This window comes from Mustelus asterias, chromosome 14 (assembly GCF_964213995.1).
Source record: "Mustelus asterias chromosome 14, sMusAst1.hap1.1, whole genome shotgun sequence".
Taxonomy (NCBI): Eukaryota; Metazoa; Chordata; class Chondrichthyes; order Carcharhiniformes; family Triakidae; genus Mustelus; species Mustelus asterias.
The window spans coordinates 104,480,533-104,496,312 of NC_135814.1; the positions used below are offsets into that span (position 1 = coordinate 104,480,533).

Here is a 15,780-nt window from a genome sequence, read left to right on the forward strand (position 1 = left end):
GACTGGAATTAAAAAATATTGTAAGGTCACTGATTTAAATGTCTGGTATCTTGCTTTTTGCACAGATGAAGGGAAACACAGTGGACATTCTGAGTTCCCCTCTCCTGATATGGTGTATGCATTATGCTGTGCATCTGAAAATGTCATTCATTTGGTCAAATTCTCACAAGTCAGGAGATGTGGGTTGAATCCCCAGTTCTATTTGAGCTTGCACTTTAATGCTGCAAAATGCTCAGTCCCACACCATTGAAATTCCTTTCTTCAAATGAGAAGGTAGAAATTGAAGGCAAAAGTTAAAAATTCCCATGACATCGAATAAAGGAACTGCAGTAGATTATGCCTCTTGAACAGACCCACCATTGAATTAGTTCGTAGACGATCAGTGTTGTAAAATCAGTTACCTGTCGCTGTGTCACATCCCTGGATACCCTTACCAAATAAAAACCTGTTGGTTTTAGTATAGAAAATTTGAATTGACCCAGTATTCACAGCCTTTGGAATGTAATCTGGATTTCCAAAGCCTTTTGTGTATGAATTTGCTCCCCAACTTCACTTCCAAATGATCTTAAACCATTTGGAATGTCTGACAGGATTCAAGGGGCCGAATAGTCTACTGCTCTTAATTTGCATGTCTGTATGTATGTGGAAGTTCCATTTTCACTCGGGCAACATTGCCAAAAGTGCACTAACTGACAGTCCATTTCGTTACCATCTGTGCAATCTTTCTGTAATCAAAATGGATGCCCAATTTGCATACCAAAGAAAGAACTTACATTGATGTTGCAACTTATCACATCCTCAGGATATTCCAAGGCACTTTAATTATCTTTTGACGTGGAGAAATGCACCAACGATTTTCCACACAGTGCTCCAAAGACATCACCTGAGAGGAATGATGACTTACTTTTTATTGGTGGTAGTTGATGAAGAAATGCTGGCTTGAACTCTTAAGTGCTACATGCTACTCCTCAAATAACATTAATGGGATCTTTTGTAACCACCTGAAAAGAATCTTCAATTGTGCAGCTTATTGAAAATATAGCACCTCTGACAACCCAGCATTATAAGAAGTCTAACAACACCAGGTTAAAGTCCAACAGGTTTATTTGGTAGCAAACGCCACTAGCTTTCGGAGCATGCTGCTCCTTCGTCAGGTGGAGTGGGAGATCTCAAAAGGAGCAGCATGCTCCGAAAGCTAGTGGCATTTGCTACCAAATAAACCTGTTGGACTTTAACCTGGTGTTGTTAGACTTTTACTGTGTTTACCCCAGTCCAACGCCGGCATCTCCACATCATGACACAGCATTCCCACAGTACTGTGTTATAGTGCCAGCTGAGTGCCTGAGCTGGAACAGTAGAGGCTGCACTTCAAACAGAGTTTGTCTAAAATAGGTGACGAGCACACAAGGGAGAGTTTTTGATGTGCTAGTTAAGTTGAGCAGACATTGCATTTCTGTGGTCTTTAATTCTGGTTTTAAAAATTGGAATTGGAAACCAGTCCATTCACAAAACTGGTCATGTCCCGAGTCTGAAATAATGGCTCATGGCCAGTTTCCACCAATGGCACCCATTTATGACCATTCTAGAAGACTCTTCAAATTTAACTGCTTCGGCACAAATGTACCAGAGGGAATGTGTAAAAAAAATAGTAATGATATGATTGATTTACACCAATGAATCTGCTCAGTATAGGCTTTTAAAGGAACTTTTAATTATTAAAACCAAAAGAGAAAATGCTGGAAGATCTCAGCAGGTCTGGCAGCATCTGTAAGGAGAGAAAACTTTGACAAAGGGTCACCCGGACTCGAAACGTCAGCTCCTTTCTCTCCTTGCAGATGCTGCCAGATCTGAGATTTTCCAGCATTTTCTCTTCTGGTTTCAGATTCCAGCATCCGCAGCAATTTGCTTTAATATTTTAATTATTAAAATTCTAGTTAATCTCAGGTGGGGAACTAAACACCTGTTAAAAAAGCTTGTTTCTTATGACAAATCCATTTTCAGCTGTATTAATAAAACCATGCCTTCTATTTAATGAGTGTTTTTTAATTCAAGTGAAAAAAATAAGCAATTACCTTCTATTGTGCTGGTTCATGGAAGATTTTACGTTTGATTATGCGAATAAATTTGAAGGGAAGCTTGAACTGTAACTTCAAACAAAACCGTGCAATTTCAAGCACGTGTTCAGAGCTTGCAACCCCAAAATCTTGTCTCCATTTTGAGAAGCTCTGCCCTACTGATTGATGTATCAATATTTTCAGATCTTGAAGCTGCCCACAATTCCATCGAGAAGAAGCATGCAGCTGAAGTGAACGGAGAGATTTCTGATGAGCTTTCTCCCCAAGTTGCGCAGAGGTTTGATGTCTTTATATTGAGCGTTTAATATCCAGAGCTGATAAATCAATCTTCTTTCATATGACTGATATATGGTTTCAACTCTAATTTTGCATTCAAGTGGACAAGATAGTTAATTGCTTTAGCAGTAGTGGTGTGTGTTGCTTTGATGCCTCCTTCATGCTTATGAATCATGATGTGTTCCATGCTGTGTTCTGGGGAGACCACAGTTACAGACTGGAAAGTTCTTTATTCTCCATTTGTGCTTCACATATTCGCATTTGCCATAGCTTGTGTGGATGTAGGTTAGAGTGACCCATGAGCTTCACTGAAGATCGAAGCCCAGGTATTTTTTTTGTGTGGGTCTTTCATGAGGTATTTGCTCATGACTTCTTGTGAAGCACATTCAGCTTTTCAAGCTTCAAGTTTGAGGTTACATAGTCAAAGGTTCAGTGAGTGAGTCTAAAATGCCTTGTGCAACTTAGAGCTTTGTTAAGGTGCTGGTGGGTGGGATGACATTTGTTTTCCTAAATCCTCTGGAATTCCAGGAAGGTTGCAATGTTATGGCGAATGGATGTGGTCGCGACAGCATGGACAGTCAGGCTCTTGGAGTTGACTTGAAGGGTTCCAGTGATGCACCACATTGCTATGTTCAGTTGGACATCAACAAGTAATGTGTGGCTATTTCTAGTCCATACTGATGCACAGTACTCGCTATGGAGTACACAAGGGTCATCGCTGATGTCTGAAGCACTGCTTCCTAGCTTGTGCTTGCCAGTATCTGGTCCATGTTCACTCCGTCGTGCCAGCTACCTTACTCAGGTGATTATGGAGGGCTTGTGTGTGGCCTGACTTTTTATTCCACCGTAGGATGTGGGCATCTCGGGCAAAACCAGTATTTTTATTCCCATCCCAAAGTAGCCTTCAGAAGGTGGTGGTGAACCACTTTCTTAAACTACTGCGCCATGTGGTGTAGTTATATACACACATTCCTCCTTTGTGCTTAGCAGAGAAATGACTTTTTGAGCTTTGATTGTCAATGAGGGAACTTGTTTAATTCCTGTGTAATTACAAACAGAATCAAAAAGGATGCTTTCAACACAGGCCGTTCGGCCTGATGTGTCTATGCTGGCTCTCTGAAGGAACAACTTACCTGGTCCCATTCCCCCATCTTTTCCCTATAATCCTGTATTTTCCTTTTCTCTTCAAATAATTATCCAGTTGTCTTTTGAAGCTCTCGGTTGACTCTGCCTCCAATACTCTCTCCAGCATTGCATCACCGATCCTAACTACTCACTAGATAAAAATGTTTTTCGCATATTGCTGTCACTCTTACTTATTTTTTTTTTCCATATTTGTGTGAATCAAATAACAGCAGGCGAATACCTCGACCAGGAAGTGCCAGACCAGCACCTCCCAGAATAAAGAAGCAGGAGAGTCCAGACTCGCCTTCAGAAAGGTAGATTTTCCCCCTGTTATTGTTGTAATATGGAGGGTGTCCTGGAAATTCATTGCAAATAAAATCACAACCCTGCAAATCCTTGGGTTTTACATCACGAATGGAAAGTATTTTCTGCCAGTACAATATACGGTATCAGTTCATTGCAAGGTGATCAATGAACAGTAAGATTTAGATGACAATTGTAAATTACTCCAGCTTTGCCTTTACTGGATTATATTATTTGAACCCCTTGATTGAATAACCAGCCCCAATAGTGAGATTCATCGACCAGCATTATGAACACAAAAACCCACTTGTCACATGGATGGCAATGCAACGCTTCATTTGTTTATGAATAAACGGTAATGGATCTCTCTTGGGTGCAGCCTAAAGCAAAGCTTAAATAAGCTACATTTCTCTCTGACATTTGGGTGCAAATTGGTTCTTGAGTGAGATGTGGCATAAAAGCATTTGAAAGTTGTTGGAATTAAATTTAATGGTGAGGTTCTTTGATGAAGTGAGACAACCCAAGTATCACGTGCCGTGATGATTTTGTTAATACAGTTTATATACCCTTTCAAGTTAATAGACTTTAGGGAGCATTCATGCAACTATTAACCGATAGGCAGGGATAGTTTTTGTAACAGAGTGGTCAGTAGGTCATTTTCAAGGATACCCTGTACTTTATTTATTAGTGTCACAAGTAGGCTTACATTAACACTGTAATGAAGTTATTGTGAAAATGCCCTGGTCGCCACACTTTGGTGCCTGTTCGGTTGCACTAAGGGGCATTTTAGCATGGCCAGTGCACCTAACCAGCACGTCTTTTGGACTGTGAGAGAAAACCAGAGCACCCGGAGGAAACCCACGCAGACACGGGGAGAACGTGCAGACTCCGCACAATGACCCAAGTCAGGAATCGAACCAGGGTCCCTGGCACTGTGAGGCAGCAGTGCTAACCATTTGCTGCACATTTAAAAAATAAATATTGGTTACTCTTGATTGTCTTGATAGCTGTCATAAAATTACAGAATTTATAGCGCGTAGGTCAATTAGCACTTCATATGCTTCACATAACTTTAACATATTTTTGAAACAATTTCATTTTAACCGGCTTTATTGTCCCTTTCCAGAATTGGTAGTGCAAAGCCTGTGTCTAATGTAATTGTGGATAAAGGAAAGAATGTTGAAGAGGAAGAGGATGATGATGAGCAGTTTGTGGTGGAGGAAGCAGTCTCACAGCTGCCAGATATGCCAGAGATGGAACCTGTAAGTCAAGTTCATGTGTTAAAATATGATGTGGGAATAAGAGTAAAAGGCTTCTCTCATATTACACTACTCACCACCTGTATAGTGCTCATATTTCTTTATATCTTAAAATAGAATCCCTACACTGCAGAAGGAGGCCATTTGGCCCATCGAGTTTGCACCGACCACAATCCCACCCAGGCCCTACTCCTGAAACCCCACATATTTATCCTGCTAATCCCCCTGACACGGGTCAATTTAGCATGGCCAATGCACCTAACCTGCACATCTTTGGACTGTGGGAGGAAACGGGAGCACCCGGAGGAAACTCACACAGACACGAGGAGAACGTGCAGACTCCACACAGACAGTGACCTGAGGCCGGAATTGAACCTGGGCCCCTGGCACTGTGAGGCAGCAGTGCTAACCACTGTGCTGCCCTTTTGATAGAGGGGGTGAACCAGCTTATTGATAATGATGAAGAACTTAATTTAGTCCATTTAAAAAAAACAGTTGAGTGGCATAGTTGATTAGTACACTGCCTTTTGTTATATATAGGCTTTGATTTCAAAGCTAGCTCAGATGAAAAGATTACAAGCCTAATTGCTCTGCCATACCTACAGGCACTAAGTGAAATGACTTGGGTCAGGTCAACATTGGCTTTTGGACACACATTTATTCAGAAAGGTCCAACAATGACACATGAAAGAAGTGAGGAAGTTAACTAGTGCAAGTCTGCTCTTAAGACCTGGGTTATGATGTGTTGTTTGGACAAAGTAAAGGGAAACTGTACCTTGCATGTATCAGGTAGGGGGCTAAAGCACAATAATGCTTTTGTAGATAGGAAAATTCAAACAATCAAAAGTTGTGTGGAACCTTGCTCTGTCTGTCATTAGATTACTTGGGATAGAATTCCAAAATCAGTTCCAAATTTCATGATCTCAGACAAGCTCCAAGCACTAATAGACGAAGGGATTACTGTTTTTAATATTGGTCTTACTAGGTTACTTACTCCAACTGTCTCTGTGAACTTGCCTTCCATTTGAATGGGACAAGACATCAAACAACATCATGGGTGGAATTTTACAATCTCCACGGGCCCGTTTTGTGGTGGGAAAGATGCGACTAGTGGGAATGGCACCCGTTTTCACACCCGTTCCCATTTAACCAAAAAGAAATCCGCGATCGGGAGCCCATCCAAAACGGGTGAAATGTCAATTTGCATTTTTTTGCATTCATCACAATGTCATTAGTGAGCTTCACTCCCAGCTCACCTGCCTTAACCACCATGTTCGCTGCAACCAGATCGGGCAGGAAAACACCTCCTCAATAAAAGTCGGATTCAGGCGCTAGATCAGTGAGGGTGAGCGGGGAACATAAGAACAAGGAGCAGGAGTAGGCCATCTGGCCCCTCAAGCCTGCTCCGCCATTCAATAAGATCATGGCTGATCTTTTCGTGGATTCAGCTCCACTTACTCGCCCGCAAGAGGATGAATTGCGGGCAAAGAGGCCCAGGCCTTACCACTTGCAGGTGTAGAGGGAGACGGCTGCCAGAAGCAAGATGTGGCCGACATTCACTCTGGGGGAGGGGGGCAGGAGAAGGAGGGAGCGGAGACCCTGGCAGTTCCGCACGGGAGTGTCCTTCGAGCAACTGTCGGACATTATGTGCCGCCGACGGTTCCGGCTCTAAAAGGAGACAGTGTGACACCTGTGCCATTTGTTTCAGAACCTGGCACCTCCGGGCACAGTCACCCACTCCCAGTGGCTGTGAAAGTGATGGCCGCCTTGAACATTTATGTCACCGGGTCCTTCCAGACCGCCAATGGAAACCTTTGTGGTATTTCCCAACCATCCATCCACAAGTGTGTCAAGGATGTCACAGATGCCCTGTATGCCTGGGCTGGCCAGTATATTAAATTTGACCAGACCAGACCCAGCCGGAGGCCCGGGCTGCAGGATACGCAGCCATCGTGGGGATGCGAAATGTGCAGGGGGTTATAGACTGCACCCTCGTCACCATCAAGGCCCCAGTGAAGAATCCAGGGAGATTCATGAACAGAAAGGGCGACTATTCAATAAATGTGCAATTGGTGTGTGACCATCAGCTGAACATCATGCACGACTGTGCCAGACACCCTGGCAGGGTGCATGACAGCTTCATATTGAGGAGTTCAGATGTCCCGGAGCTCTTTGAGGAGGGTGCAGGGATGGCTCTTGGGGGACATGGGGTACCTGCTTCGGACTTGACTGATGGCGCCTGTGCAAAGGCCTGAGACTGAGGTGGAGAGCCGATATAATGAGGCCCACATTGCAACCCGTTCAATAGTGGAGCGGTGCATAGGGCTCCTCAAAATGCAGTTTAGGTGCATGGACCGCTCTGGCAGGACCCTCCAGTATAGCCCCCTAATATTGTCCTGCATTGTGGTGGTGTGCTGTGCCCTACACAACCTGGTGCAGCAGCGAGACCTTTTGGAGGAGGAGGAAGATGTGGGAACCAACCAGCCGGATGTTGCTGGGGAGGAGGCCGCCCAGCATTAACAGGAGGAGGAAGATGACGACGAGCAACATCACCCAGGCACTGGAGGGCTGGTGGCAGCAAGGATCAGGCATACAATGGAGGCTCTAATCACCACACATGATGACTCGCTATGCACCATTGTGATGATGCCCTGGTGCAAACTAGTCTGACTCTTACCTGAGCGCCACATGCATGCTGGCACCTGGGCCCAAATCTGGGTGCTGCCATCAGCCCTCTAGTGCCTGAGTGGTGTTGCTTGTTGTCATCGTCATCCTCCTCCTCCTCTTCCTCCTATATATAAATAAAGGGTAGGCTGTATCTGGCCCGGGGTTGGTTGGGGGGGGGGTCTGTCAGCAGAGCTGCTTTTTTTTTCTGCTTTTCCTGAACATGCGCAGTTTGTGGCTGTGATTTGAGCTGCTGGCTGTCTGGTGAATTAGGCTCTGCCAGCTGCCTCTAGCAGCTACAAGTGACCTTGCCCATATTTTCAAAGACTGAGTGCATAAATTGGGAGTGAAGACTTGCCTGAAACACAGATCAGCAATTTTCCTGTTTTCATGCTAGCTGGACACTTAGAAAAAATCTCGTAAAATTCCGCCCCATGTCTCTCCATAAGAAGATAATGAAAGTCAGATCCCACTAACTACCTTATAGTATTTTTGCTGCCAGTCACACCAGAGGTTATGGAAATCACAGTTTGAACCTCTTAGTCACAACCACCTGCTGTTTATATTGTTGTCAGTTTGACTTCAGTGCAAATTGGTCAGTGTTTACTGCTAGGATCAGCCTTCTCCAAAGAGGCCTGTGGACAAAGAGGGGATCTTCCTCACAATGAGGATAGGTTGAGAGAGCAAGGTCTTTTCTCCTTGGAGAGGCGAAGGATGAGGGGTGATCTGATAGAGGTGTATAAGATGTTGAGAGGTATTGATAGAGTAGATTCTCAGAGGCTTTTACCCAGGGCTGTAATAATTGCCACAAGAGGTCACAGGTTTAGGGTGCTGGGGAGTAGGTACAGAGGAGATGTTAGGGGTAAGTTTTTCACTCAGAGGGTGGTGGGTGCGTGGAATCGGCTGCCGGTAGTGGTGGTGGAGGCGGATTCGATAGGGTCTTTTAAGAGACTTTTGGATAAGTTCATGGAAGTTAGTAAGATAGAGGGTTATAGGTGAGCCTAGTAGGTAGGGATGTTCGGCGCAACTTGTGGGCTGTAGGGCCTGTTTGTGCTGTAGCTCTTCTATGTTCTATGTTCTAATTCAGACACTCTAGTACAGCACTGAATGCCCTGCACTGTCTTTCAGATGAGACATTAAACCAAGCGTCCACCTGCCTGCTCGGGTGGATGTGAAAGATCCCACAGCATTATTTCGAAGTCGGCCTGGGTGGTTATCCCTGCTGGCCTGGCCAATATTTATTCAGTAAGAGTTTTAACAACAGGTTAAAGTCCAACAGGTTTATTTGGTAGGAAATGCCATTAGCTTTCGGAGCGCAGCGCTCTGAAAGCTAATGGCATTTGCTACCAAATAAACCTGTTGGACTTTAACCTGGTGTTGTTAAAACTTTTACTGTGTTTACCCCAGTCCAACGCTGGCATCTCCACATCAGTATTTATTCCGTAGTCAACGTCTCTCACACACAGATGATCTGGTCATTATCACATTGCTGTCTGTGAGAGTTTGCTGAGCTCCAATCACATTATGTAATTCTACATTACAGCAGCGATGACGCTTCACAAAGTACCTCATTGGCTCTGAAGTGCTTTGAGTGATCGCGACAAGTGCTACATAAATGCAAGTCTGTCTTCTATCTAAAATTTGACATTGAGCCAACTAAGAGGATATTAAGGCAGATTTCCAAAGGTTTGGTCAGAGGTAGGTTTTAAGGAGCTTCTTAAAGAAGGCAAGAGAAGGAGCAGTGCTGACAAGATTTAGGAAGTAAATGCTGGAGTTTAGGGCCAGGGCAACTGAAGGCAGCAATGGAGCGATTAACTGTGGAGGAATGTAGATACTGTCCGAGAAAGTGTACTCAACTGGAACTGTTGCACTGGAAAAGGTTACAGAGAGAGTAAAGTTCATTTAGTAGTCACAAGTAGGCTTACATTAACACTGCAATGAAGTTACTGTGAAAATCCACTCGAGTAGAGAGGCCATGAAAACATGGATAAAAATGCTTAAATTTGAGGCTTTGTTTAACTGGAAATCAGTGTAGGTTTGCAAGCACAGGGATAATGGGTGAACAGTGCTTGGTCTCAGTTAAAATAAAGGCAGCAGACTTTTAATGATCTTATCCAGCTTCATGGAGAGTGGAAGTTGAGAATATAAATGTGTTAAAATAGTCAAGTGTAGAGTTATCAAAAGCATAGATGAGGGTTTCACAGCTGCTGAACTGAGGCAGGGCGGAGTCAGGTGGTGCAAATAGGTTAGACCATAAGACGTAAGAGCAGAAGTAGGCCATTTGGCCCATCAAGTCTGCTCTGCCATTCAGAGTTCATGGCTAATCTGATATCACCCTCAACTCCACCTTCCTGACTTAGTGATGATTCAGATATGTGTTTACAAGATTACTTCAGAGTCAAATATGACTCCCAAGGGACAAGGAGGAATATTTTACCATGGCTACAATCACATGGGATGTCGCTTGCGACTTTGGTAACCATTTTGATACCTTGGCAGAGGCCTGCTTGGAGGATTTCAAACATGGTGCTCTGGAAAAGATGGGCACAGATTTAACAGGCCACACATGTTCAAGAAAAAGGTGGTTAGAAATGGGGCAGTAGGGTTTGATTCCCAGCTAGGGTCACTGTCTGTGTGGAGTTTGCACGATTGCCCCGTGTCTGCGTGGGTTTCCTCCGGGCGTTCCGGTTTCCTCCCACAGTCCAAAGATGTGGGGGTTAAGTTGATTGGCCATGCTAAATTGTCCCTTAGTGTCCCGGGATGTGTAGGTTAGAGGGATTAGCGGGGTAAATATGTGGGGTGACGGGGATAGGGCCTGGGTAAGACTGTGGTTGGAGCAGACTTGATGGGCCAAATGGCCTCCTTCTGCACTGTTGGGATTCTATGATTCTAGTTTGCAAGGACTGGGGCAGGTTCCCTTTTTTGAAGAGGGAATGATGATAGTAGATTTGAAGGAGAGGGGACAGTATCTGAGCGGACAGAACTGTTAACTATGTCAGCTAACTGGGGCCAGGAAGGGAAACGGGGTGGTCAGCAATTTAGTGGAAAGAGGATCGAGGGTGCAGGAGGTGAGTACCATGGATAAGGTGAGTTTGGAGAGGGTATGATGGGAAAAGGAGAGAAACTGGAGAAGAATGAGAGTTCAGGGCTGGCGTATGGAGGACATTAAGTGAAATTTGACTTGGCTAAGCAAAGGGAGGGAAGAGGAAGAGGCAGCTGAACGGATGTTCTCAATCTCAGTGAGAAAGATGTCCATGAGCTCCCCATACTTGATGGAGGTGAAGGGCACAGTAAGAAGTCTTGCAACACCAGGATAAAGTCCAACAGGTTTATTTGGCAGCATGAGCTTTCGGAGCGCTGCTCCTTCATCAGGTGAGTGGAGGTTAGTTCACAAACATGGCATATTTGGGCAAAGACACAATTGCAAGATAATTACCGATTGGAATGTGAAGAGTGGTTGGAATGCGGGTCTTGACAGGTAATCAAGTGTTTACAGCTAAGTCTTTCCAACTTAACCTGTTGGACTTTAACCTGGTGTTGTGAGACTTCTTACTGTGCCCACCGCTGTCCAACGCCGGCATCTCCATATCATGGCTATCATCGAGGTGAAGGAGGAAGAGGTGTTTAAGAAGATGGATTGTAGTAGAAGAAAGAAGCCTAGGATTATCTTTGCATTCCTGGATGATCCTGGAATAGTGAGTAGTTTTGGCAGAAGTGAGCAGGGTTTGATGGTGCTTTAAGGTGGGGATGTGGTTGAACAGATGCTGCAGAAATGTGGTGAATGGGGGCTAAAAGCTAGGCAGTATGATTTACAAAATGCATATATAAGTGAATGGGGACACAAAATGAAGTCGGGTTGGGTTTCAGAAAGGTGCGGGGATGCGGTGTGATCAGAGATGACTTTATCTGTGACATGATGGCCACTTACGATGGCAAGGGAATACTTTGTAATATCCAGCTGTAAAATGTAACTGAAAATATACCACCTGGCTCAGAGTGAGAACACATTTGTTTTAAATAAAGTTCATATTTTTCTGATATCTGAATTTTGGGTAGATACAGAAATCTGCACCTGAAGATTTGTAGATTTGTCTTTATTTTTGCACCACTTCTGAAGCAGTAGATATTAGAAAAAACAACTGTTACACATTTGCGGACTATTTCTTTGTGGTCAGTTGGGGAGGATGGTATAATCTGTACCCTGCAAATTTTTTTCCTTATTTGGAGTATGCCCCTTTTAAACTTGTACTGAAATAAAAATGTTATCAACATTCAATTTGGATCCAAAGGCATTTCCTGTACAGATTCCATCAACACTGTGGAAAAAGGACCTGGTGTAAAATTTATTTTGATGTTAACTCTTGCACTGAAAGCAAACAGGAATTCCACATTGCTAATATAAGAATATGGCTGGCAGTGTTTTGACTGAACAGATCCAGTGACATTTCTAAACCTCCAGCCTAAAGCTGAATCGCAGTACAAGTCGACCTGACATATGAGGTGACCCCTGTTTTATTCAGACCCATATGCTTGCCATTTAAGTGGGCCCCCTTTTCAGCCATGGCATGCTATACTCCCATTAGTAGTCAGCCTTAATCTTTCACCCACAAATGCACATTTTACTTACAAGTACCTTATGGCTGGGTGCAAGGGATCATGCAGGCGATATGGGCTGTGTTGCAAAGGTGTATGAGAATCTAAGGCATGCCCAGTCTTTGTATCAAACGCTGATGGCATTTCAGAATGGCAGCCACCCACATCCATGCCAGTGGTTCATTTTTATACTCGGCATATAAGTCAACCCCATTTTTGGAGGCTTCAAAGGTCGACTGATACACCGACATCTACAGTATTTGTGACACAGCAGTACTCCAAGTTGACCTGTCTCTTTGTAATAAATGTAATTAAACATTTTTAATTTTAAAAATTTACACGTTGTACAAAAATTGGTAATGTAGTAAGTAGCGGAGAGGCCAGTAGCAGACGTCAGGAGGACATAGACTAATGAAACGGGTGGACACATGGCAGATGCACTTTAATGTGATGTACTTAGGGAGAAACAGCATGGAGAGGCAGAATAATCCAATTGGTACTATTTTGTGGGAATGGAATGAAAGAACGGAGGGGCTTGGGGGCTTATATTCGCTAATTGAAGATGGCAGGACAAGTTGAGAAGCTGTTCAAGTGTCTGGGTTACTTGGCTTTGTAAGTAAGGGCACTGAATGCAAAGCAGGGAAGTTATGCTGAACCTTTGCAAATCATTGGTTTTTGCTTCAGTTGGAGCAATCCTGGTCATAACACTTTACAAAGAATGTCCTGGCACTGGACAAGGTACATAGGAGGTTGCTACGGTGAGATTAGAGTTGAAGGAGTTCAGCTTTGTGGAAAGATTAGAGATTTTTCATCTTGGAATTGAGATGGTTAAAGGGAGTCCTGCTAGAAATATTTAAAATTGAGCTATTAAAGCAAGCGGTTGGGGTTCGGGTGGGGGGGGGGGGGGAAAGACTGTTTCCTCTGTCAAGTGGGGCGGTAACTGGGGGTCATAGATTTAAAATAATTGGCAGAAGAAGAAGGGAGATGAAGAGAAATTCCTTCACCCAGAGGATTGTTAAGATCTGGAATGCACGACAGAACCAGATTCCATAAGCACTTCTAAATTGCAATGGGATGCTTTCTCGAAGGGGACTAATTGTATATGAAGAGTCACTGCAATGTTAACTCGGTTTCTCTCCACAGATGCTGCTTAACCTGATGAGTATTTCCAGCATTTTCTCCTTTTGTTCCCAATTTTACATGGATCTATGGGAGAAAAGCTGATGATGGACTAAATTAGCGAGCTCTTTCAAAATGCAAAACCTCTCCAGCATGCTGGACTGGATGCTGTCCTTTGCTCTAAGAGACTATGGTATGAAATCAGCTGAAGAAGCTGCAGGCTAACTCAAATTGCTGCTTCTGCTTTAGTTGTGTCAGCATCACAGACTAATATCCATATCCCGTCGATATTTATCTGGGTAGTGCCAGCCAAGCCAGGCATGCAGAACACGTACTTACACTGTAAGAAATTAGCATTTAAACTGAGCATGAATGGGAAAGAGTTAAGGATGAGCCGATGAATGCAGCACTCCAGAATAAATTCTGAGCATCATCTGTTGACGAGCTGGGAGGGGAAAACCGTAACAGCGAAAATATATCATTGAGAAAGGAAGGAGAAAGAATGAAACAAATATAGAATCTGGCCGGGAGCACAGGAAAATCCAGCTGTTGTAGCCAGAGATAATGGAACAGAAAATCTGGACAGTATTCAAAAAACTATAAATGAACATTATTGTTTTATTTGCAATTTTCCTCCAGCTCTTTAACCTTAAATATGGGCAAGGATGATCAAAAGAAATAATTTGTATTTTCTTATGGTTGGACACACTGATCCACAAATAACATTTTGATCAGAATTGGAATATTTAATGTTTTATTTTCTGCACACACCCCCACGTACACACTCTAAACATTCTGATTTCAAGAAGAAATTAGATATAGCTCTTGGGCTAAAGGGATCAAGAGATATGGGGGGGAAGTGGAGGGATCAGGATATTGAATTTGGTGGTGATCAGCATGGTGGCACAATGGTTAGCACTGCTGCCTCACAGCGCCAGGGACCCGGCCTTGGGTCACTGTCTGTGTGGAGTTTGCACGTTCTCCCCATATCTGTGTCGGTTTCTTCCGGGTGCTCCGGTTTCCTCCCACAATCCAAAGATGTGCGTGTTAGGTCGATTGGCCATGCTAAATTACCCCTTGGTGTCAGGGGGACTAGCTAGGGTAAATGCATGGGATAGGGCCTGGGTGGGATTGTGGTCGGTACAGACTCGATGGGCCAAATGACGGCCTCCTGCATTGTAGGATTCTATGGATTCTATGATGATAATGAATGGTGGAGCAGGCTCGAAGGGCTGATTGACCTACTCCTGCTTCTTGTTTCTTTCTCCCTCCCTCTCTCCCTTCCTGGCCTGACTTATTTAGATGGCGGGAAGCAAGACCCCACCATCTGATGAGTTGGCAGAGAACTCATCCCCTCTGATTCCAAGTGCTGCGCAACCATTTCACGCTCGAAGGGGTGCTAAGCAGCTGAAGGTGGGATGTCCTGCCCCCTCATGAGAGGAAATCCTGCCATAAAGAACTGCGAGCCAATCTGATTGCCAGGAATGAGGGGTGGGGAGCCTGACCTCAGAAGGTGGCTTCGTGCCCGAGATGTTACTTTTTTTTGATTTTCAGACTTCTCCAACACGAGTTCATCATAAGAACTAGGGGCAGGAGTAGGCCACCTGGCCCCTCGAGCCTGCTCCTCCATTCAATAAGATCATGGCTGATCTTTTCCAGGACTCAGCTCCACTTACCCGCCCGCTCACCATAACCCTTAATTCCTTTACTGTTCAAAAATCTATCTATCCTTGCCTTAAAAACATTCAATGAGGGAGCCTCAACTACTTCACTGGGCAGGGAATTCCACAGATTCACAACCCTTTGGATGAAGATGCTCCTCCTCAACTCAGTCCTAAATCTGCTCCCCCTTATTTTGAGGCCATGCCCCCTAGTCCTAGTTTCACCTGCCAGTGGAAACAACTTCCCTGCTTCCATCTTATCTATTCCCTTCATAATCTTATGCTTCTATAAGATCCCCCCTCATTCTTCTAAATGCCAATGAGTATAGTCCCTGTCTACTTAGTCTCTGTAAGAGTTTTAACAACACCAGGTTAAAGTCCAACAGGTTTAACCTGGTGTTGTTAAAACTCTTACTGTGTTCACTCCAGTCCAACGCCGGCATCTCCACATCACACTTAGTCTCTCCTCAGAAGCCAACCCTCTCAACCCAGTGAATCTCCTCTGCACCATCTCCAGTGCCAGTATATCCTTTCTCAAGTAAGGAGACCAAAACTGTACACAGTACTCCAGGTGTGGCCCCACCAGCACCTTTATACAGTTGCAACATAACCCCTCTGTTTTTAAACTCCATGCCTCTAGCAATGAAGGACAAAATTCCATTTGCCTTCTTAATTACCTGCAGACCTACTTTTTGTGATTCATGC

At 44.2% G+C, this 15,780-nt stretch overlaps 1 protein-coding gene across 2 annotated transcripts in view; it reads left to right on the plus strand.

Moving 5' to 3' along the window:
* traf3ip1 (TNF receptor-associated factor 3 interacting protein 1) overlaps positions 1–15,780 on the plus strand; it is a 94,523-nt gene that overhangs the window by 39,379 nt on the left and 39,364 nt on the right. For both annotated transcript variants that reach the window (XM_078229088.1, XM_078229087.1), the window contains 3 exons: positions 2,259–2,352; positions 3,707–3,790; positions 4,906–5,041. In XM_078229088.1, the coding sequence (XP_078085214.1) occupies positions 2,259–2,352; positions 3,707–3,790; positions 4,906–5,041 (314 nt within the window). The remainder of the gene's footprint in view (positions 1–2,258; positions 2,353–3,706; positions 3,791–4,905; positions 5,042–15,780) is intronic.